Genomic DNA, 24,127 nt, shown 5'->3' on the forward strand with positions numbered 1-24,127 from the left:
AACAATTTGCTTATAAAGGAGGACATATGAGGTCAGAGACAATCAACTGTCAAACTGGAACAGCTTCCTCTCACTTAGCAAGAATCCAGATACACCTTTTTTGATGAGTTAAGTTGTCTCAGATTCACACATTCCTCCTTTGTGACATGTACATTTTTTTTTATCATATGACCCCTACTGCCGTGTTTCATACCCCACTGTTTCCACGCGGTAATCTCCTTTTCTCAGCACTGTGTTCTGTCCCTCCCTCTCTGCCCTCTCACCCTCCTTCTCCAACAACTAACACTGAATTAGTTCTCACTCACTGGTCCCTCTTTGTCTCCCTGATTCATCTTCATCTCTGTCCACTCTTTCTCTTTTCTTTCCATACTTTTCTCTCCGTCTCTCTCTTAACTCAAACCTGCTCTGGTCACTTGTGTGCCAGAGTGGAGCCGGCATGTAACATCCACACTGTGGCTGTTCAACAGAGCTATGGCAGGTGGGATTGTTGGACCCAGTCGGTCTGCCCCCCTTTCCTCTTCCTCCCTCTCTTTCTCTCTCCCCCTCACTTTCTCTCCCTCACACACTTGCTCCTCATCTCTCTGTTCGCTCTTATTCATTTCTGTGTATGGACAAGGAGGGCTAACATGGACTCTTTGGGTCTTTTTATCCTTCTTATGTCTCTGTGTTTCCAGTGGACAACTGCCCCTGCTGCTGGTAAGGTCTTAATCAACAAATTAATCAGCATCATGTGAGATTGTTTCACTTTGATATTACTGTTGTAGATTGTTTGGAGAGTTTTAGGGTAAGCTGTACAGAAATAACAACTGGATTTGAGGTATTTGAGTATTTGAGGATATCAGAAGTGGCTGTAGATTAGAAGTGATAAAAACAGAGTTCAGTGAAATATAATATTTAATCTCACAGATGTGACGCCTTTAAATGTGGTCAGTGTTTGCAGAACTGAAATTTAGAACTCATCAGAGCTTAAAAAATGGCTAAAACAAGAGTTTTAGAAGTTTTTCTCATTTTGTTCTGTTTCAGAGGAAGTTACCTGGACCTACACTGGTAAGTTCAAGTTTATTTGTAGAGGAAAAGCAATTCAAAGTGTGGCAGACAGTGACACAGCTGCATACACAGAGGGTGGACGACAATCTGGATATGCTGTACCTGTGTCAGATAATGTATAACCTGGGGCTAGACTATTACAAGCTTTACTATGAGCTAAATATGTGGCATTTAATATGATTTTTTTGCCCTAAGACAGGATGTCGAGTCTGCTAATAACCAAAGTTTTCCTGAAAATAAGTGCAGCTATCTGACTGAAACTACTAAGTCTTGACATGCGTCTTTAAAACCTGTTAAATATCACAAAAGCTCCTGTAAGTTGGGCAGGATTTGTGCTTTCACCCCTCCATATCTCCCAACCCGTCTCCCTCTGTTTTTCCTCTACTTCTCTCTCTGTCTGTATTAGTTACAGCTCAACAAGCTGGCATGAGCACAGCAGTCACACAGAGATGATGAAGGGGTGGAGGGAGATGGAGAGGAAGAAAGCAAGAAAGAGGCAGAGAGAGAGAGTGAGTGAGTGAGTGAGTGAGTGAGGGGGAAGGCGGAGGGAGGCAGGTGCACGAGGGACGAGGGCGAGAGAGGGAGATGGGACGGGATGAAGCAAAAGCATACCAAATCGTGCCCTGTATTGTTGCAGCACACAATAACCTATGTGTTTATTGTGTTGTGGATGCACACTGGCCGCCTATGCCGTGGACAATGACATTGTGGGAATGAATGGGGCATACAACAGGCCACCGTTCTCCACATGTATTGAGGAGAGCAACGCCAATGTACAGTACATACAGAGAGCACACAGCAAACTGTGGAGGCCGTGCCTGGAGCAAACTGGTATCTATACATAGGCCATTTATTATAATACATATGGAGGCAAGTGTGGTATGCAGAGACATGTGGCGTCATCTTAGATTGGTAGCAAATATGTTTTTTTGTTGTCAAGAATTTTAAAATGAAAAGCCACTGAGATTCATATTAGTGATGATTGACGGCGTGTGTGTGTGTGTGTGTGTGTGTGTGTGGCATTGCATGATGTGAGCTGCTAGCTGAAGTGTGAAGGCAGTTTTGTTATGGACAACAATTTGTCACATGACAGAGCAGAATTACATGCTTTCTTTCCGCGAGGGATGCACAGTTACGTAAAGTAATCGAGGGAAAGTCGGTCTGACATTCCATCGTTTCCTCATCATGCTCCGAGTGAGTGAATATTCATGTGTGTGTGTGTCTTTGTCCCCGGCTGTATTCAGGACAGAGATGGCATGCTAGGAGAGGTAGAGCAGGCGCAGAGGGTCAGAATTTTCGGCCTCTGGTTACCATGGAGACCTCCATGGCGACCAGTGGCGAGGCTGCGGGACTCACTTTTGAAGTTGGGTCATGGTGCGGGGCTTTGCTGTGCAGAGCGGAGAGGGGTAGGGGGGCCAGAGAGCAGATTAGAGGTGCGAGGAGGGGGTTGCGGGCGCTGTGAGAGGAGATGTGTGTTTACATCACTAATGTAAAGTCCCCTCCTCACATTGTGTGTGTGCAAGACAGAGAGAAGGGTTATTGTGTTATAACCTAACCATGATTCATGGCTTACAAATGTAGTACAGTGCTGACACGCATTGTGGGGTTCATTCATTCCTACTTTTTCTACAGCGTTTCTACATAAACATACACGCTTGTTATTAACAAAAAAAAACAATAACAAAAATATGACTATTTTTTTTACTACTGGCACATTTTATTGTGTCGTCTGTTTTCTAAAGCATTCCTCTCCTTGTAATTGAAATTCAGATTCTTTGACTCACATGTCACTCTCTTTTTCTTTCACACTCTTTTCTCTAACTTTCTTTTATCATGCAATTGGGGAGACCAGTTTCTTTTTTTCTCTGGTGAACCTAACCCTGAACCATTCTCCTCTCCCTCAGCTACTCTCTCAGTATCACTCTGACCATTTAATGATTAAATTCTTCTGAATTTTCCACACTACAATTGTGCAACAATGAAGAAGTGAAGAATATGACACATTAAATATGGAATATGTTTTACCGTTAGGTAGACAGAATGTGGCGACTACTATCAATAAAGAAAGCTGAAAAGAGGCAGAGCAGGCCTTTAACTGTGAGGTATTCAATAAATCCATCTAGATGCATTTTATGGTGTTCTTCAGCAAAAAGACTGACAAGTGGAATTTCTAAAGCAAGACTTATTAACAAAACGTGATGATGTGATGTGAACATTACTCCCACTGTTTGTCTGAATGCCGTCAAACCAGTGAGTGAACTGGTAAAATAATATGAAATCGCACCCCAGAGCCAATTGCAATTACTGGAAGTGATGACCAAAAGAACGTGTGCAGCCTAAATAAATTAGAAACAACACAGGCTAAATACACATTCTGGCACCACACAGTAAGTATACAGAATACACATAAGTAGTTTAGCTGATTTTAGACATTAGCAGTGGATAGTTTGAGTAACCTTACTGTAAGTATTAAATTTGTATATTGGTTTATGTACAAAAAATGTACAAAAGTATACAGTACATTTTGTCAGTTTATGTTGTGTACTCTCTTAAAGTATGTTTCTAAAAAAAATTTACATTATTATCATTCTATTTTTTATCTAATTTGTAAATATGTTCATATTTGAAGACGTCGTTCAGGAATCAAAATGGTCATTTTACATATTTTCCTGTGATTTTCAGCTGATTTTTAAGATGTTTGATAAACATGTAAAACTGCGATGGGAGGTTAATCGTCTTCTGTTATGAATACAAACACACTGCCCAAAAATTCAGCTATTTTGTGTTTTTTCCTATGTACACTACCATAAAAATATAATTTTTTGCAAGTATTTAAAATGTGTCTATGGGATATAATAATTTCATTTATTTGCAACATCTGTAGGAATTTAATCTAAACAAGACTAGTGTTTATATGTTGAAATAAATAATTCCACTGGTATGAAGAAAGGGATATTTTTACAACATATTTATTTACCTCGTATAGGAAAAAAAATTATCTCATCTCAGTGTCAGGCTTTGAAAGAACAATTCATATTACATATTACAAGATCAAATCTCAAATCTAAAAAAGAAACGTCTGTTATTTTCACCCGTGCAAATTCTGCAGGTGTTCATGTAGCTAAACAGCATTTTAGTTTACTATTATTCATGACACCTTTCATATCTACACCCTATGACACGCATATATTTCTGCAATTTAAATGCAATGATGCTGAAGGTGTCAGACATACTGGAAAACCAACACTGAATTAATATAAAGCTCAGATGACATTTTGATTATGTTGTGATTGTTATCAGCTGACATAAATTATTTAACGAAGTGCCGATTAGATCACCTGCTTTTGTTGGTAGCTGTGTGTCTTTGTTTTGTGGGAGGTGCAGTACATTTCACCTTCAGTTGAATTTGATTTTAATTTTTGTCGAAGCCAGAGCAGTATTCATTGTGTACAAAAAAGAATTTCAGTTGTAGTTGGACATGATTGAGACGGTAATATCCCTCCATGTGTTTTCTTAATTGATGTCAGTGTTGATGAATATGTGTTTCCTAGGATACAGAAGGCATGACCCTGAGACTATTTCTCTGATTGTCTAATACACATTGCCTTCGTTGATTGGGTTGGTTAGGTTTAGGCAAGAGTGAGTTTGGTTAAGGTAAAAATGTCAGGGTACACTAATCGGAGGCAGATTAAGGCAGAGTAGGGCGGGTGATGCCTTCACTATCTGGGGACACACACATTTAAATGCTGGATAGAAAAATCATCAAATGTGGTTTCAATAATTCAACTTTTTTTTTGATGCACGTTCAGAAATAGGGATTCAAACTAGGCCTGCATGATTTGGGGAAATTATGTGATATACTACAACGTTGTATATTGCAAATAATGATATTACTTGTGATAGATAAACAGATATTAAAGGAATACTATACCACAAAACAATCATTTATACATCAATTAGTCATGCTATATTCGTGGAGAAAACATGCCTGCATGTAAAAAGGCGAACATATTGATTTACTGGTTGATTGGAAACTATGATGACCAGCATCAAAACGACATCAAAACATCCGTTTACAAACTCTCACACAACTTGTGCAGTATAAACAGAAAATATATGATCAGTAAAGCCAAAATGTATGCGTTTGGGAAGTACTGAGCATATGACTGGATAAATGAGATGTGGATTTTACTGCACGAGCTGTGTGAGTGTCTGTAAACTGATATTTTGATATAGTTTTGCTGCTGTTAAACGCGGCCCCTATCAATCAATAAATGAATATATTAACTGGTTTTGTGGAGGCAAAGGGTCATTTTGTGGGTAAAGTGTACTCAGATTTCTGCTGCTTTCAGTATATTGCCAAATACAACAAACCTCACAAATATCGCAGTCTTTTTTGATGTGTTTATCATGTAAGTTGATGTCGCGATGACTACAAACCCCCCTCCCAAAACAAACAACATATTGTGCAACCCCAGTTCACACACTCAACAGCAAAGAGAGTATTGTTGATGCCCTATAACCCTGAATGGCCCAAAACACAAATAAGGAGGCCTTGTGTCATCACAGATATGTTGCCCTGGTGTGAACACCATTGTGACCACTACTTTTCCATTAAACTCACCACCATGAAGCTTTGGACCTTCAGAGAAGAGGAATAATTGTCTTGTTTAATTAGAGACTGATCAATGGAGGCTTTTCACTGGATAACTGGGAGCCAGCGGACTGTGTGATTTAGTGACATCATTGTTTTCCCTCTTTTCTCCTGTATCAAAGGCTTGGTGGGTCAGTCCGAGTGGTCAACGTATTTCCCTGACTGTGGTGGTACCTCTCAGTCCCCCGTTGATGTGGTAACCACCCAGACTAAATATGACCCCAATTTGATTCCTCTGACCCCGCTGGGCTACAGCCAGCACGGCAACAAGCCCTTCACGCTGTACAACAACGGACACACAGGTAACTATGGCAGCTAGCTCCCGACATAAACCCGTCCCAGGTATCCGAGCAGCCTTACGGTTGATCTGTTTATACTGCACCATCCTCAATCGTAACCTGGCAGCAAACCTTTCACTCCTCATTTATAAATTCAGGAGATTTGTTAACATTTTAAGATTTACATTTTGAAGAAAGAAAATGCACCTACCTAGTATTTCTTGTTCAGTTATCCTTCCTCTCTCTGTTGAATTTAATGAGTCAGCTCGTTTTGCCTTTTTCTCCATCAGCCGTCATTGAGCTACCAGACTGGATGGGACTGGGGGGGCTGCCCTGGCTCTTTACAGCTGTTCAAATGCACCTCCACTGGGGCAGCGGTGGCCCAAGTCATGAGGGCAGTGAACACACCATCAACGGACTGAGTGCAGATGCAGAGGTACGCTAAAACACAGCTCACTTCAAACAGTAAAATCCTGGTATGACTAGAGTAAAGGGGCGGTCAAGGTCCTCTTCCTCTTCTGATGATCACAATTCTGATGTCATTTAAATGGAATGAACTCAAATAGCTTTATTACAAAGTCCAAGGCAAAATAAAAGTTCTGTTCAAAAAGCTTTGACTCTGAATCAGAATATACAATGTCAAAAATCCCTAGAGTAACCTGCATCCACAGAAATCTTTCTGTTCTTTTTGATAGAGAGAAGAAGGAAAATGTGCAAATTGTACCAAGCTTGAGTGACATTTGGGCAGGCACAGGTGCAGGTTTTGTAAAATCATTAGGGGGGGAACACACACTATCTGAAATGCGGGTTTGGGGGTCCTTCCCCATGAAATATATAGCATCAAACACTTAATTTGCTGCATTATGATGAAAATTTATGCACTAATTTGTGCCTTTTCTGCATTAAAGGATGGTGCAAATGTCTTTAATTTTGTGAAAATAGAAGTCTTCTGCTACTTTCATGTTTTTGTTGTGGGGAGACAAATGCACATCATTCTATATATTGATTGGGACGTATCCCCTGCACCCCCCTGAAATCTATGCCTATGGGTGCCGATAAAAGAACTAAGATGAACCACAATTTTAATTATGTGTTAACACAATTAACTTTATAAATTTTGTAGATTAAGCGTGATTTAACTGAGCCCTTATGATGCTACAAAGATTTAACAGCAGATTTAAAATGGACTAAGCTGCAGACTGGAACAATATATGAATACATTTCCATAGGACACACAGACACACATAAGCTGGAGGAACTGTCTTTCTGAAAGCTTCAGTGGCTTCACGTGAACTCTCTTGAAGAGTAATCTCAGTGGCAAATACATCCTGATAGATACATCTCTTAAAGGTTCTGTATTTGACATTCAGAGCATTAATTTGGCAGCAAACCACTATGTGCTATGTAAGGATAAAGTGGAGTAGAGAATGAAATCCACTCCCTGTGTGTATTGTTATCCGAGCTTTTCTGCGTTGTGGTAAGGTCTGGCTGCGTGTGCATGCTAGTATCCCACTGGCTAGCTCATTGCCGCCGCTTTGCACTGCGGTCATGTGATGGCTACTGCTGAAATCGGGACATTGCCGTCGCTAAAGCGTTTCGTCCACCCTCCCCAGTTTACACTGTTACCCCCATCAGCACTGGTTCTGTTGTTTGGCGCTTAGCACCATTAGCTGCTAGCCACCGACTCAGCTGTTTCCATGTTGAGAAACGTGTCCAGACAACTCATACACATATGCTCTGAATTTCACACAGAGCCCCTTTAACGTTTTGTTGAGATATAGAACAACATATGTTTGATTAAACGCATACTCCTTGGCACACCAAATATGTATTGATCTGCAAACAAATGCACAGTTAACTCCTGTTACAGAAGCATTTACTAAAAGTTGCAGTTTTAGGAAATAACTAAAACCAACAATAATTAGTAGATTAATTGATTAGTAGACAGAAAATGACCTGTTGTTGTCATCATTTTTCCAGCAAAAATGACAAACATTTCCTGATTTTAGCTTCTCAGATGTATTGGTGTACTGTTTTTTTTGGTCATGTATAACAGTAAACTGAGTATCTTAAATTTTTGACTGATAAAACAATCAAATTCAATAACTGTGCATGCCATTTTTTCGAAGATAATATAAATATAAATTTTTGAATCACAGATTATTTGATAGAAAAAAACTGAAAATAATACTTAGTTAGGGCCCCAATAACCCCTTTTTTAAGATTAGTGTGGTTAGTGGGAACAAATGGGCACTCCGCAGACAGGGTAGAACCCTTGGAGTTACAGAAGAGGTCCTTTTCGTTCTTGCTACACTGCGCTCTTGCTTTGTCTATAGATCTATTCAAGGCATTTGATAGAGTACATCATCACGCTGCGGTCAACATCCTTGTAAAGACTGGTATTAGTCTTAAAATTGCCAGTTGGCTTCACAGTTATTTGACTGACTGCATGCAGTTTGTCAAATCTGGTAATGTTGTTCCTGATGCTGTTGTTCTGGAAAAGGGAAACTTGCTTCTACTCTTTCTATTGTCTTTCTATTGTCTAGATGATGTACTCAGTGTACCATCTGTACGCTGATGATGCAGTCCTGTATTCCTTTGCTTCTTCTTTTGAGACTGCGGAGCCACTTCACAGTCTGACTTAAAGTCATTGCAGCATGGTTTTAATTGACTTGAAACTGCTTTTAAATGCAAATAAAACTAAGGCATTGCTATTTGTACCCAGTAATACTAAGGTTCCTTTTCTTGATTCAGCTATACTATGGTGATACCACTTACAGATTTGCTTGTCCCATTACTTTGTCCAAACCTGACCCACTTTATCATGCTGCTTTGAGAAATATTTCAAACTCCCTTAGTGAGGGATTGAGATAGAAACAACACACTGAACTCATGTCCTCTAAAGTAGGCTGAGAGAGGGCTGCACAGAAAGACGAGCAACAGACGAGCAACTTTTGGGATAAACTGCTAATGATCAAAGAAATAGGAAGACATAAAATTTGTGAGCAGCTGACTGAGCTTTGGAGGGAGGGGAGAGGAAGGAGAAAGAGTGGAGTGAGGAGGAAAGGAAGCCGTTTCAGCACCTTAGTTCCTCTCCACCTGTCACTGTCTAGGTTTGCCAACACTTTCTTCAGGGGTGAGCGATTGGAGAAGAGACAAAAATCATGCAGAAGAAAGAAAAAAAAACCACAAACAAAATGAAAGAGAGGGCAAATATTGGGACTTGTCATGGATGAGTGGTCTTCTTACATAATGAAACAATTAAGCTCTTTCTCGTTCACATCAGTCTCCTCGTTGCTCTTTATTTTTCTTCGGTCATACTCTCAGAAAGGAAGCTAAGTTTGCACGCACCTCTCCCTCTCCCCGTCTCTTCCCCTCTTCTGTTAACCCTGAGCTGTCACAAGGATGAACCGGGGCGAACTGACAAACTAACAGTTCTCTTCCTCTCTCCAGCTACATGTGGTGCACTACAACTCTGAGCTCTACCCCAACATGTCCACAGCAATGACGCAGAGGGACGGCTTGGCTGTTTTAGGAATTCTCATTGTGGTAATAAAATAATGCCAATAAACAGTCATAAGTACTTTGAGCAGTTTCATAAACATTTAAGCCTGAGTTTTGGTTTCCCAGACAGGTGAGGAGACAAACCCGGCATTTAACAACATCCTCAACTACCTGAGCCGCATCAGACATGCTGGTAGGTCTGTCTGAAATGTAGAACAGCACATCTTCTTGTTTCGCACACACTTCATCTGCATTTTTAGTTTCCATCTCCTTTTCTTTTTTTTTAAATTACAAATCAATATGTATTTACATAGGACCTCACATACTCTTTTCCTGCTCATGTCACCCACTGGCAGATCAGAAGGTGTCCATCCCGGCCTTTGACGTCCAGTCGCTCCTCCCTAAGGATCTAGGACGCTACTATCGCTACAACGGCTCCCTAACAACGCCGCCCTGCTACCAGAGTGTGATCTGGACGCTGTTCAATGAGAGGGTCCAAATCTCAAAGGCACAGGTAAAGCTTAGACACCGACACTCGACATAAGTGTACAGATCCTAGAAGCCTCAACTCTGTGTTCACCTCTGATGCAGATAATGATCGCATTTTTGATCGAAGATTGATCTTCTGTAAGAAACTGATCCGACGTGCATTGAAATATTGTCTAATGCCTAAATAAAAGATGAGCATTTAAAAAAAATAAATAAATAAGCCAACACTCCTTACACAACCAACAAATCTAAATCAAAGCAGTAATGCTTAACCCAGTAATTTAAAAATCCACGCAGAAGTTCAATCTGTAAATTATTTGTCAGTTTCAACCTACAATTGCTGATTATTGGCCTCATAAAATATATTTTTGAGTTCCAAAGAGCATTTTACCAATATCTAGATTAAATAATTCTGAATTCTTATCAGAAAAAATAGATATTCTCTAATTAGTCATGACCTATCAGCAGCACAGAGTGAAATACAGTACATTAACTTGCACATTGGTGAAATAAGTATTTAGATCCTTTACATGAAGGTACTGTAAATAACTTTTTACCAGTATTAATCTTTTTTTATTGCCAAGTGGTGAACAGGTTGTAACGTAACTTAAAAACTGAGACCTTCCCCAACTTCCTCAGTTGCCTTTAGCAGCCAGTTGACTGAGTTCTAAGTGAGGGAATTGGGACGAATTTTCCAGGGTAATGCCAAAGATGTGATGTTACACATGTTCCCTAGTGCCTTGCCTCTCTTCAGCTACGTTTCAGCATTAACACTGTGCAACAGTAGCTAACGTTAGCTAAGAAATGGAGTCCACTAACGTGAACAAGCGACTGGCACCCACCACAACACAGGGAACACATATGTTGTGTTTCCTTTATAAGCATTTTGCAGCACCCTCTCGACCATCCCAAGTCCCCACTGCTTCAGCAAACATTCTGTTGCTGCCATTACATGGGGTAGACTCAGGGCTGTTCACCCACAATAAAAAACGTTTAATTCAGAACCTTTATGTAAAAGTAGTAATACCACAGTGTAGAAATACTTTGTTACAAGTTAAAGTCCTGTATTCAGAATTTTAATTGAGTAAAACTACTGAAGTATTAACATAAAAATATACTTAAAGTAACAAAAGTAAAAGTACTAATGAAGAATGGCCCATTACACAATAATGTATATAATATATCTGAATTATATTACTGATAGATGGATTTATATATCACTTTAATTTTGCAAATGGTAAAGGTGGAGCTAATTTTAATCACTTAATGTACTTCTGGGTAGCCTTATCTATGGCAATATATCATATTTTATTTCAATAGTATTTTGCAATGATTATCTGAATCTGTAAAGTAACTAAATTCACCAGATAAATGTAGTGTAGTGTAAAGAACAATATTTACCTCTGAAATGTACTGAAGTAGAAGTATAATGTAGCAGAAAATGTGATAATTCAAGTAAAGTATGGGGACCTCAAATTTTACTTAAGTACAGTACTCAAGTCAATGTACTTGGCTACTTTCCATCCATAATTTTTGACATAAATGACTTTTTTTGGATTGTATGAAATAAGTAAAAAGTAGAAGTAACATAAACGTTTGAAGTACCTATTAGTATATGAAATGATCTGTATGTCTGTTAAAAAGCAATTTAAAATTATTGATATTATTGTACAGTGGTGAAAAGTAATGTAATCATGACCTCAATACACTGTTAAAGGGAGTAGAATCCACCTCTTACAATGACATTAATTAATAATCAACTAAAAATGAAAAAACAAACAAACTGGAATGCAGTTACAGTTTTTCTTCATGGTACACACTAAAAATTTAAACTATGCACACGGTTATAAAAACTTGCAGCTCATGTCACCAACAAGACTCCAGACTGCTAAACTTTGAGCACAATCCCACTGTTTTCACTCAAATGGAAATTCTAAATCACATTTTTGTAAAACTCCAAGCTCAAATTGCATCATTTAGCACTCTTTGTTCACACGGTCTTCAAAATGACACACCCTAATTACCAACTGGTCTCACTCACATCTCATCCTTTCAAACCCAGTTGGCAAAACACTCGAATCACATGTCAGAGCAAAAAAGGGGCCTCAGGTGACCTCTATTGTGTTGGGTAAAACAGAGCAGCATGGGGAACCGAGCGGAAGGCCTAAAAAAATCTTTTGTGTCAGCCCAGTCAGCTGAACATTTTACTGTATGACAGTGACATGCAGTATCAACTTTATAGTAACAGTGCGACTCTGAGAAGCTGGGCTGTATGCTGATACAAAGGCGGTATCATGTTGTGCAATGTAATTCTGTGTTTTGATGGTAGTGTTTTAAAAGATGGTGATGAAAAGATACTTGTATGATAGCTGTGTGCATCGTTTTGTTGGGAAGAATCGGTTTTGAGAAGACAGAAAATGGTTTTGAGTGCAGTGTTTCATTTTGCAAGATAGCTGTGTAGCATTATAATCATTATTTTTGCAAGTTAGACAGCGTGCGGGAGTCTTTTCTACAAGTTTTATTCTTCTCTCCTCCTCTCCTACACACCTGTTTGAAAATAGATGTGCGAAGTATCCCTTCGTTTGGAGTATTGACATAATGAGTAACTGCAGTTTTGTGTTTACAGTTGTGAGAAACTGAGCTTTAGTTTCAGGAAATGTGTTTGATTGAGAAACTATAGTTGACCAATTAACTTACTGAACAAACACTTGTTAACATGACTCAGCATTTGCTCAGTTCCTCAAGGACTTCTACTACATTTGAAACACTGATAATTTTTGACTGTTGAGTTTTCACTGCCACATGAGTCACATATTTTCTTTTACTGTAAGTTTAGCATCGTAGAACAGTACCTGTTTTTTTCCATCTCTCTCCTCTTCACCTCTCCGCTCCAGCTGCTGAAGATGGAGACGATACTGTACTCCAGTAAAGCTGAAGATCCAGACAGGATGCTGCTGCAGGACAACTACCGGGCGACACAGCCGCTCAACCACAGGGTCGTCTTCGCCTCCTTCAGTGCAGGTGAGACAGACAGAGCATGTGGAAAGAGATAAGTCATCATTTTGTTGACTGCTGACATGAAAGAGAAGTGACAGGAATCAGAACAGGACATTTATTTTTTCCAAATATTAAGAAGAAGAAGATATACTTTATTGATCCTCAAGGGGAAATTCTTTTTTTTTTTTTACTCTGTTGTCATATACACACAGACCCAAAATACACACACATGCACAAACAGGACCTATGCATGCATAAAATGGAGAGATGTCAGAGTGAGGGGGCTTGAGGACACATCGACAGTGCCAATTACCTGATAAGTGTAATAAATGATTAGCATATTCTTAGAGTTTATCCTTTTAAACTGCACAAATCTGAAGTTGCAAAAGGTCACAGCTAATCTGTTGTGAATGTGTTGTTTTACCCTAACAGCACCTTTGTGTTGGATGATTGTAACGCCAACAAACGGCTCATAATGCCAACCACAATAACAAGCCAGTGGGTGGCCGTGTGCACCAAAGCTAGCAATTAGCACAATCCATGCAGAGAACGAAAAGTGGAATGTGGAGAGAAATGTGGGAATATTAAGGATTAGCGGTGACTTCGTCTGAGTGAAAGAGCCTTTGGACGGCTGGAATAGAGAGAGAGACTGAAATAAAGGGGGAAGAGGTGGAAAAGCGAGGGGCAGCAGTGTTTGTTTGCGAGCTGATTAGAGAAAAGGATTTGCGAAAACCAAACAGTGACTGCATTGTTATCACGAGAGTCTAACTGAGAAAAGAGGGAGAGGAAAAAGAGACACAGAGAAGTGAAAGAGGGAGACAGAGTGGTAGACAAAGACAAAGGAGAAAGAATTTGTGTAAAGTACCCATTGTAGTGAGTGACTGAACTGGAAGGCCTGTGATATCAGCACTGTTGTCAAAGGCAGCAAGACTGACTAGACATAACATTTTCAAACAGCTGAACAGCAGATTCTGCTGAGATAAACCAACAAACAAATGTGCATGAACTGTGTGACAGAGAGATAAAAATCTGCTGTGATCTTTCTAATGATTTGTCCAATCTTGTATTCGTTGTAGAATCAGGGAAGGAGCTCTCTTCGGGTAAGACTGCATGTCATTTTTCTGCACGTTTCAGCAAAAACAAAGTAACTGTCTGGCCGATGCTTTTGATGATCACATCAATACTTTAAATAATTCAACACCTCTTTCTTTTTTTAGGTGAAGTCACAGCTATAGTAATAGGAGTGATGTGTGGCTGTGTAGGTCTGGCAGTAATCATTCGCTTCATCGTGAAGACGATACGGTAAGGAGCTTCGCTGTGTTGCCCGGTTATTTTCAGTTTCTTACAGCAGACACTGGCCACCAGCCTGCTGCTGTTCCAATTTAACTGGGTACTCTGCTGAAACCGTGGGAGCTGTCATTGTGGAAATATCCTGTCTCCTCTCATTCTCCATCTCCTGTCTCTCGGCAGATTTTTTACACTCCTCCACCATGAATCAGTCGTGGTAAACAGGTGGTTTACCTGATCTCAGTACTGACAAGGATGCACAGCTTGCACTGACAGTGTGACGTCTTCTCCTTGTGCTGGACAGATATCCTAAGCGCAGATCTTGGATTAGTACTATGATAAACAAAGGGATACTGAATAAAATTGGGAATATTAAACAGGATTTTTAATTCATATTGACAGAAATACCAGTTAATTTAAAAAGTAATTAAAATAATTTGTGCATACTGCAGGGACATTTTATGTTGAAAAACCTGATAGGATTAGAGTCTGACCAACACAATGGCACAGCAAATGTTACTGGCTAATTTTGGCTAATTACAGATGTAATGACTATATTAAAATAAAATAAAATAGAATAGAATTAAATAGAATTAATTTATTAAATTAATTGAATTAAATTAAAATTTAAAAATGAAATAAAATAAAAACTTAATTTATGTGGCACTCTTCAAAAACAAAGTTAGAAAAATGTAAAGAGAAGTATCAGGTAGCATAAGAAGACAACAGACAAAAAAGCAAATAAATAAAAAAATTAAAACCAGCTTTACACAAGTGTGTTTTGAGGAATAATTCATAATAGGGCTCTGATTCAGCACGCTTGATCTTAAATCTGGGGGCTTCAAAAGCAAATGCACAGTTACCTTTAGTTTTTAGCTGTAACTTTAGAACGGATAACAAAGTTTTGCTTCAGGATCTTGGGCAGCATGTTTGATTGTAAGACAGGACCTTCAAAGTGATTAAAAGTATTATTAAGCATGTTTGTACTGGCATATATTTCAGACAAGAAGTCAAAAGAAATGCCAAAGATATGTCTGTTGCAATACAGAAACAGTGTTTGCACTTTGTAGAGTGTCCATCAGAGACCAACGACAAGGCAAAGAAATCCTATTCAATCCATGTCTTGGTCACAGTTCTTCGATAACTGAATGTGAGCCATCCTTATCAAGCAAAATTGTTCTAATATAAAATCTACCCTCACTGATATAATTGATAATAAACTGATATAAAACTTTGGATCACATGATGAGCCATGATACAAAACACCATCAACTTAAAAACAAACAAACGGTCAAATAATGTTACTGGTATATGTATTGAAACAGAGTTGGTTAGACTCTAATGTAAATGTCAGTAAACGTATAATCCTCTTTGTCAGGTTTCACCATACAAGTTAAAGCGACCCTAAGGTCAGCGCTAAGGATAATCTGATTCTCTGACCTCTGATGCAATAACACAGCTGTTTCCCAATACTCTTATTATTTTTCTCACATACCGGTAATTACCACTGATTAATGAAAGTATGTGGTGGCTCCCACCAGTCAGTGATTTAACCTTTTCATCCTTTTCATTCTGCTTTAATCAGGGGTTCCCAAAGTTACAATACATCACAGAGTCTTGAGCCTTGAAGGGAAACTAAAGTATTTTTCAGCCTGGACCCTATTTTTTCCTAAGTGACCGATGGAGACAGCAGTTTTCGAAGTTGGTCCAGCAGCCGCAGCAGTGAAACAAGCTACAATAAAAGTGGCAAATGCAGCCTGTTTCTCCACTGTGACTGCAGCAGTCTTTCTCTGTACTGGACCAATTTCAAAATTGTTGTCTCCTCAAAAACACAGGGAAACAGGGTCCAGGTTCAGAAAAATGTATATATTTCCCATCAGGAACGAAAATACAAATTTCATTGTTGGATTATGTTGTTGAATAGTACTCATCTAATTTTTAAACTGAAGATCGGGAAGAGTGAGACCTCTGATCAGTGATTCAATCTTTGAATAAGAATACAATGAAATATGATTCTTATATTTTTTTCTGGGTTCTCCCAATATCCTCATCAAGGACCCTCCCTACAGCCCTCTTTGGGAACCCCTGGCTTTCATAATGTCAATCAGCCATGTGCAACTACTTAAAAATACCACCTCCAGTCCCTCTAATCTAATAAGAGAGGAGGAGGAGAGGGAGGGGGAGGGAGTTTTGACATTTTTGCACGTGGCCTCTCTGAAATGTGAAATCAAGATTTTCTCTCTTTTATGGTCATGTGATTCTGTCTTTTGATCTGCAACAGCTCTACCTCTAGCTGGGACGTTCTACACAGTAACCGGCCTGCTTCTATGTCAAGGTCAACGTTCAAAATTATAACCTTTGACCTCAAAACCTTAACTTACAAGAGATTCCTGACCACATCCATATTCCTTAACCACCCATTCATAGTGACTCACCCTCTTCTTTAACACCCCATTTTAGAGTATTAATGCTAAATGTCACAGATTGTAAAGGAAAATAGTGATATGTATTTATACATTGAAAAGTTTCAAGGAAGCCTCACAATCCTCACAGTTTTTTGTGTGGCTTTACAAAGTCATTAATTCTGAAGTTTTAGGTGCAAGAGTTTTGTCAGCTGATTATTCAGTGCACCTACGTTCTGGCAAAACAACTAAAACTGTATTTGAAAAGTCTCTAACTTTTTAAATGCCTCCAGTGGATATTCAAATTACAACGGAGGTGTGAAATTGGCACATCCATTGAGCATCCATGTTAACACATTTCATTCCTCTTAACATAACAGTCATCTCATGGCAGACTATAAGAAAACAACATTTAAAGCTGTACCTGGTAACTTAGAAAAATTTTTTTTTTTGTCACTATATTCACACAGTAATACATGAGACAGATAATCTGTGAAAACAAAAAAATGTTCCTCTGCCTCCTCGTAGTGCTTCCAATGGTATTTTCAAGAATTCAACCAATCAACCAATCAGAGCCAAGGAGTCTCCAACACAGCTGTCAGTCATGTCAATCACTTTTCGCGATCTGTGGTTAAACTGTCAAATTAGGCAGCGCTGATTAAACAGGAATCAAGATTCTGTTACTGCATTGCCTATTTCTCCCCTCAAATGTTTTCAGAAACATATTCCAGTGTACTGTTTAGCTGTAAAATAAGAATGTTTTCTCCAGCAAGTTGGTGGTGCTTCGTTTTGGCTTGATTGCTTCCAACATGATAGCCTAAGTGCCGAGCAGTGTTGAGGGTAATGCGCTACAGTAATATACTTTTTAGCAGTAACGAAGTAATATAACTCATTACCAGCAGGGTTTCGGGTAATATTATTACATTTGCAATGTCATGTAACTTGTCACCACTCAAAATAGGCCTTAACTATTTATTGTTTTCATTTTTCTTTTATCCACACCGCTCCACTTCCACCAGTGCGCCATCAGAAAAAACATCCCCTGAAGGTTGTTGTGTGTTGACATGTCATTCATCATACACTACCTTACAGAAGGGTGCCGGTGATCGTGTGCATTATTGTGTCCAGTGTCTTTCCATTCATATAGCTACACCGTATCCCATTCTGCTTTTGCGTCCTAAGGCTGCCTGAAAGTAGCAGGGATGAGGAGCTGGCCTCCAGTTTGTTTTTTCCTCAACTCAATGATGATGATGTTAGTGTATGTTGGATGTTTCCATTCACATCTCCTACAACTGCAGAGCAACGCCAGCACTCAGTCCTGTTCCAATAAATAACTCTCTCCGGGGCTGCTGTAGCTGATCGTCACACCAGTAACCGGCAGGTGTGTCTTCCAGCTCCGGTGTATTAATTTGCGCTCATCATAGTAATCCATTTGTTATGCCTACCTCAGTATTTGTTTAATGTGTTTTATATCATAGACCCACAAATATTTATCGATATCTCATAAATATCAGACTTTGATCCTCTGCCTGACCCTCCCTGTGTCGAAGGATATCCATTTATTTAAACAGTCTGGGCTATTTAATTGATCTACAGTATATGTTTCCGCTATTATTAATACAAGCAGGTGATTTTAATACAAAGTAGTAACCACTGTATGTGAATGCATGACTGGGTCAGACCTGCGCAGCACTGCATTCGAAATAAACTGTAATAAACTGGAGCCTCTGTGCTGTGATTACCAGCTGTGAAACAATATGACCCTTCCATTTAAAATGCCTAGTCATTCTTCTGAGGTCATTTTGGTGAAAGTAATGCAAAAGTACCGTATGAAGTAAGTCAATACAGAGAATAGTATTGTATAATGTAACTAATTATTTTAAATGAAGGTAACTAGTAATATGTAATATATTACATTTTAAGAGTAACTTACCAATAATAATACAGCTAAACAGTACACTAAAATATGCTTCTGACAAGATTTGAGGCGAGAAATAGGATATGCAGTATTGGAATCTTGATTCATATTTAATCAGCACTGTCTACTTTGACAGGTTGACTGCAGTTCACAAGAAGCGAATGACATTAGCTGCATTTGAGACTCCTCGGCTCTGGTTGGTTGTTTCCTTCACATGCAGTAGATTCATCAGAAGCACTATGAGGGGGCAGAGAAAGATGATTTTTTTTCCTTAGGTTATCTGTCTCATGCTGCTGTGCGGATAAAGTGACAGTTTCAGCAAATATAACAAAAACTTATTCATATAATAATCACGAACTGTAGCTTTAAAGCTCCAGTAGTTATTTATAGACACTAGAGCCCCAAACTTTTGCACAACCTTCCATCTATTCTTTAACAAACGAGGACCTCTGCTGGACACCATCCCAAACTGCAGCTTGTGTTTGACTCAGTGGGACTGACTCTTTCCTTGAATGTTTCAGGATGAAGGAGCCAGAGAAAGGGAAAAAACAAGACATGGCTCTGAACTCGACCTCTGAAGCAGAAAAGAAAGAAGAGCCTTCACCTTCTCTTCAGACTGAGCCCTAGCTGACGGCGCGGTCCACTTCAGGGCTTCAGCCCACACGCTTGCTAAACACTGTTTCATCTCGCCAATGATGTCACCACTGATCCATGTCTCCTTGGGGGACAAACAGGAAATAAACATTTTATATCGTAAACTGGACACAGGACAAATCACCTGCTACCCTGATCAATTCACTGTTTCCAGGATTGTTTCCCTACCTAAATTCAGTGATGTTTGCAGTCTTGGTATCAGATGGGGTTCTTTTTTTTTTTTTTCTTTTCAGTTTGCACATGAAGCACTTGGTGTAAATACGTCAGTCTGCTGGCTCTGAGTCGTATGTTTGCTCTTGCAAATGCCTGGGATGCATGATTGGTTCATGTAAATACTCTGTAAAATATACTTTGTTGATTTTTTTGTTCCACGTTTGGCCGTTATTTCTTCTTCCTGCCTTGAAGCACACTGCACTGTATGACATGTAATAGAAACATTATTTACCTGTTGATTTATACCCAATGTAATATTATTATTTTCTTTTGTCCCTGGACTTGAGCACTGACACACAGAAGTTCCTATCAAATGAATAAAAATCTATGATGAAGGTCTTAAGGGATTTAAAGTGTTGAGTATAAACTGCTGCTGTCCAAACATTATGTTTCTGAACCCGATTTAGTGCATTATACTGTAAATGGATGAGTTATATTTATGTACATGTGTTCATTCTATTGGAAAAAGTGATTTTGGTGCCATAAATCATATTTGATTTTTTTTCTCTGTACATAACTCGTCAACATGGGCACCTGATTAAAATACTTGAATGGCAACCTCACTTGCCTTGATTTCTTTATTTTGTGTGTGGATGTGTGCGTTTGTTTGTGTTGTTCTGGCTGCATTTTCCAACAGTTCTTTACTGATGTTATTGTTATTGCCTCTTGTCTCATTTCTGTTTGCAGCAGATTAATTTGATTATAAGACTTCCAACTAACTGCATATTTTGTGGCACGATGTGATTTTGCCAAGTAGGACATGCTCCTGGATCGAGTAAACTTGCCAATTGACTAGAATATTATTGAGTTAGCTTGCTAACTAGGTTGGCAATGCTAACACGTAGGTTTGCCAATAGGCTAGAATACTGTTCACTAACATTAAGTGTAATTATTATATAATTCTGCAGTTGCAAAGACCTGCAATGGACATATCTTCCCTCCTTTGTCATAGCCCATTCAAAAGAATGTTTTTGTAAGATTGCAGTGCTGGTGCTGATCCAGGACCATCACTGCCATGATGATCCTGGATAATTTGCCTATGTTGATCCAATACCGTCATCGTCATTTTGACAATGGATAATTTGTATATGTTGATCTTGGACCATCATTGCCATGTTGATCCTGAAGAGAATTGCTAATGGTGATCCAGGACCATCACTGCAATGCTGACGTTGACAAAAAGAGATCCAGAATCAACGCGGCGTTGATGGTCCTGGATCAACATACACAAATTGTCCAATCAATTTGCAATCTTGCCAGACAAAACAGAAAAAATGTTTTCATTGGCTATAAAAAAGGAGGGAAAATTTGTTAATCGCAGGTATTTGCAACTGAAAAATGATATTATCCTTGTATCTTTGTAAGTTAAAAATGAACTAGCCTATTGGCAAGGCTAAATTACTTATTTAGTAAGCTAACTCGCTAATATTCTAGCCTATTGACAAGCTTACTTGTTAGCATAGTCTACCTACTGAGCAAGGTAACTCGCTAATATTCTAGCCTGTTGGCAAGCTTACTTGTTAGCATAGCCTACCTACTTATCAAGCGAACTCACGAACACTGCAGTAGCTCATTTTATTCATTGTAACTGATGATTTTGTTCAATTGTATTAACTTCAATTTGGAAAAATAGCTTATCTTAGAAGATGTACAAAGGATTTTTGAAAGAAGCACAGTATATTGCTATGTTTATTTTGTTATAACTGTCTGTGTTTGTAGCTGTATATTTAACTTTTATTTTGCTGCCTGTCTTGACCAGGACTCCCTGGCAGAAAGGTCTTAAACAACAATAATTTGTGATTACACTTAGATGTGAGACTTCAACATTTTTTTCTTACTTTATGCCAGAATTTTAATCATGTGGGTGCAGAAAGAAACGAGAAGGATGAGTTTGTGGATTAAAGCCTGTTTTGATGCAGTGCCAACTGGCAGGCTTACCTCAAACAGTGAACAGGCTGCGGCAAACTATTGCAGTCCGTCCTCTCACTGGCCAATAGAAACAAAGTGGTGGACATTTTCACACCTGCTGCAGGGAGACAGAAAGAAGGAGGAAATTCGATATTTGATATACAATTTAGAGTCACCCATTAACCTGCATGTCTTTGGACTGTGGGAGGAAGCCGGAGTACCCAGAGAAAACCCACGCTGACATAGGGAGAACATGCAAACTCCACACAGAAGGGCTCCCCCACCCTGATGTCTCTATTTAGGCATGTTTAGCAAAAAATATACTATACATAATTCTATTTATTTGTACAGTAGAACTCTTAATTATTGTATATTTATTAAGTGCAGTGGAAAGGTAAAGCATAGATGATGATAATTCAACTGCTTCCTATCAGATTATGAGGCTTTCCTACGTTTCTTATTCCATGACTACCCATCTTACATGTAGATGTCGTTGTGAAGACACGTCCATCATCATTTTTGAAGCCCTAATGATCCAAACTAGTTCAAATACATAGTAAAAGTTACTACACGTAAAACAAACACAAACAGCAGTGCCGTACGTCCAAAAATAGCTCACTGGGCCTTGAGCAGGTATTTCTGGCTGTAACTGGATCATGTCCCTCCATGCTCTAAAGCACAGCCGTGTGGACAGACTCAAGTAATGCACACTCACACACACCCACACAATTTAGGCCACTCCCTCTCAAACAGGAAGTGAAATGTGGAACCGTAACTGAAGTACAGAAGAAAGATCTTACATCTGGAGCCTCTAGGTCATTTGAAGCTCACAGAGGCCTCCACTGCTGCCAAAAAAGGTAGGGAAGTTTTCTAATCAAGCAGCTGTTTTCCACATCCTCTCCTACTTTCATGTTTAAAAACAGACATACAGACAGAGACAGACAGATGGGCAGCTGTGGCTTTTTCAGACTGCTCTTCAGCACACACTGTTTGCTTTATTACGTGTCACATCATTTAGTTGGTGAAACAGAAGCGGTAAGATGTAAAAGACTACTCAGTGAAGTGTGAAGTGTGAAGTGTCTTCTGCTATGACTTCATGGTGTCTGTTTCACTCTAGGACTGCTGGGTAATGGCTGCTCTCAGGGTTTTCCTCACTCTGGCTGTCTGTCTCCTGTTTGGTCATCAAACGTTTGCCAGAAACGACGCTCCCTGCCAGCTCTCTAAATGGAATAACGGCTTCAACACCTTTGTCAAACGCCACATTCGCTCTGGTATTCCTAATTCTCTGGACCAGAATGAATGGCACAACTACATCAAGAATAACGGCGGCTGTGACAGACCCACCCAGTCCTTCCTCCACGCAAGCGAACTGGACAGGGTGAAGGCCGTCTGCACTAACAAGGGGGGAAAGGTGTACAAGGACAACCTGTGCATCAGCGAGCGGCCTTTCACTTTTGTAACGGTGAGGAGTTATCAGGGAACATGTGGGATCAAGAGCGTCCAAGAAGAAACCAAACACCTGATCCTGGCCTGTGAGGAACTCAGCAATCAGTGTCTGCCAGTCCATTTTGAGGGAAACCCTGAAAATGTAAAGCCAAATAACAACGCCAGAGGCTGTCAGGACCCGGAAATTCATGCCAATGCTCCCAGCTTCAAAGCCATGACGTGGCTCGGGGTTTTATCAATTCTTCTTGTTTTTATTTATGGCTATCAGAATTAATTTGAGGAACTGGATGGGACGATAATTCTCACAAACACATCTGAGAAGTGTTCGCTTTTTAAACAGTATTTCATATTAATCTTAAATCACCAACATGTCAACCACAATTTTTGGAAGAATTTGAATTTTAAAAAAATGTATTTTTGTACCACTATATATGCTCATGCCTGTGTATCTGTTTATATCTCTGAGAGATCATGAGAGGGTTGGTGCTCTGATGGCTTTTCATTTTATTAAAAGTTACAGTGGTAGTGCACAGGTGGCACAGAAATGAAGTAATTTACTGTGTTGTGTGTATTTTACATTAAAAGGACATGAATGAAACTGCAGCACAAAAGGGATTTAAATGCATTTAAGTTATGGTATGATTTAATGAACATAAGATTTGGAATTTATATACAGTCATTTCCACCCTGATTTCTTTTCACTGCATTGAAGTTGATACAGATCACTGGACAACTTAGCCCTCACCATGAAACATGGTGTGTGCAGACAAGATCTGCAATAGACAAGAGAAAACTCTTAAGCTACACATTATAATCAACATATTATGTTGATTATAATGTGATCTCTTTTCTGCAGAAATCAGGTTTTGTCTTATTAAGACAAAACCTGATTTCGTGCAAGTGTTGGCTTACTCTTTGAATCATAAATGTTCTGAAACTCACAGCTCACGTGAGCAGCTTGTTCAAATAAAGACTACAAGTACTCAACCAAAACCACTTTGTTGTCAGTTTCCTGAACAAAACCATGTACTGGGAGGTAGTGATTCATATTTGCAAACAGCGAGTGATTCATCTGAACAACCATGAATAGGAACTGCAGAAAAGAGATAACAGACTCAGTTGTGCTGTACCAGACACTCTGATAAGATCCTGCTGGTTCCAAACTAAACCAGTATCACTGTCTTAATATTGACTTAATGATATACTCAAAGACTGGAGTCCAGATATACAACGCAAGTGTTAAGATGAAGAAATGGCATAAGTTAAAGGGACAATTCACCTTAAAATCAAATATACATATTTTTCCTCTAACGTGTAGTGCTATTTATCA

The 24,127-nt window shown here is 39.2% G+C and overlaps 2 protein-coding genes across 4 annotated transcripts; both read left to right on the forward strand.

Moving 5' to 3' along the window:
• Positions 1–563: 563 nt before the first annotated feature.
• On the forward strand, positions 564–20,001 carry ca14 (carbonic anhydrase XIV). 3 transcript variants are annotated; one of them, XM_050046728.1, is made up of 12 exons: positions 564–696; positions 1,024–1,047; positions 5,824–6,003; positions 6,270–6,415; positions 9,433–9,528; positions 9,610–9,676; positions 9,840–9,997; positions 12,867–12,993; positions 14,046–14,069; positions 14,187–14,271; positions 16,538–16,591; positions 19,098–20,001. In XM_050046728.1, exons 1-12 carry the CDS (start codon positions 627–629, stop codon positions 19,201–19,203), a joined length of 1,137 nt encoding a protein of 378 aa, XP_049902685.1. In that variant the 5' UTR covers positions 564–626; the 3' UTR covers positions 19,204–20,001. The 3 variants fall into 3 exon arrangements, with proteins under 3 accessions (XP_049902685.1, XP_049902686.1, XP_049902687.1); XM_050046729.1 differs by lacking the exon at positions 16,538–16,591; XM_050046730.1 differs by lacking the exons at positions 16,538–16,591; positions 19,098–20,001 and adding an exon at positions 14,440–14,733.
• A 2,078-nt stretch (positions 20,002–22,079) lies between these two features.
• Positions 22,080–23,102, forward strand: LOC126391598 (uncharacterized). Its single transcript, XM_050046464.1, has 2 exons — positions 22,080–22,208; positions 22,469–23,102. The coding sequence occupies exon 2, from the start codon at positions 22,481–22,483 to the stop codon at positions 23,069–23,071; it is 591 nt and encodes a 196-aa protein (XP_049902421.1). The 5' UTR covers positions 22,080–22,208; positions 22,469–22,480; the 3' UTR covers positions 23,072–23,102.
• Positions 23,103–24,127: the final 1,025 nt, after the last annotated feature.

This window comes from Epinephelus moara, chromosome 6 (genome assembly GCF_006386435.1).
Source record: "Epinephelus moara isolate mb chromosome 6, YSFRI_EMoa_1.0, whole genome shotgun sequence".
Lineage (NCBI taxonomy): Eukaryota > Metazoa > Chordata > Actinopteri > Perciformes > Serranidae > Epinephelus > Epinephelus moara.

Excerpts from the sequence above, each read along its gene's own strand:
- ca14 (XM_050046728.1), top strand. The coding sequence starts at position 627 with ATGGACTCTTTGGGTCTTTTTATCCTTCTTATGTCTCTGTGTTTCCAG. Across the intron at positions 1,048-5,823 it reads AGTTACCTGGACCTACACTG|GCTTGGTGGGTCAGTCCGAG; the intron begins GTAAGTTCAAGT and ends CCTGTATCAAAG. Across the intron at positions 16,592-19,097 it reads CGGCCTGCTTCTATGTCAAG|GATGAAGGAGCCAGAGAAAG; the intron begins GTCAACGTTCAA and ends TGAATGTTTCAG.
- LOC126391598 (XM_050046464.1), top strand. The coding sequence starts at position 22,481 with ATGGCTGCTCTCAGGGTTTTCCTCACTCTGGCTGTCTGTCTCCTGTTT.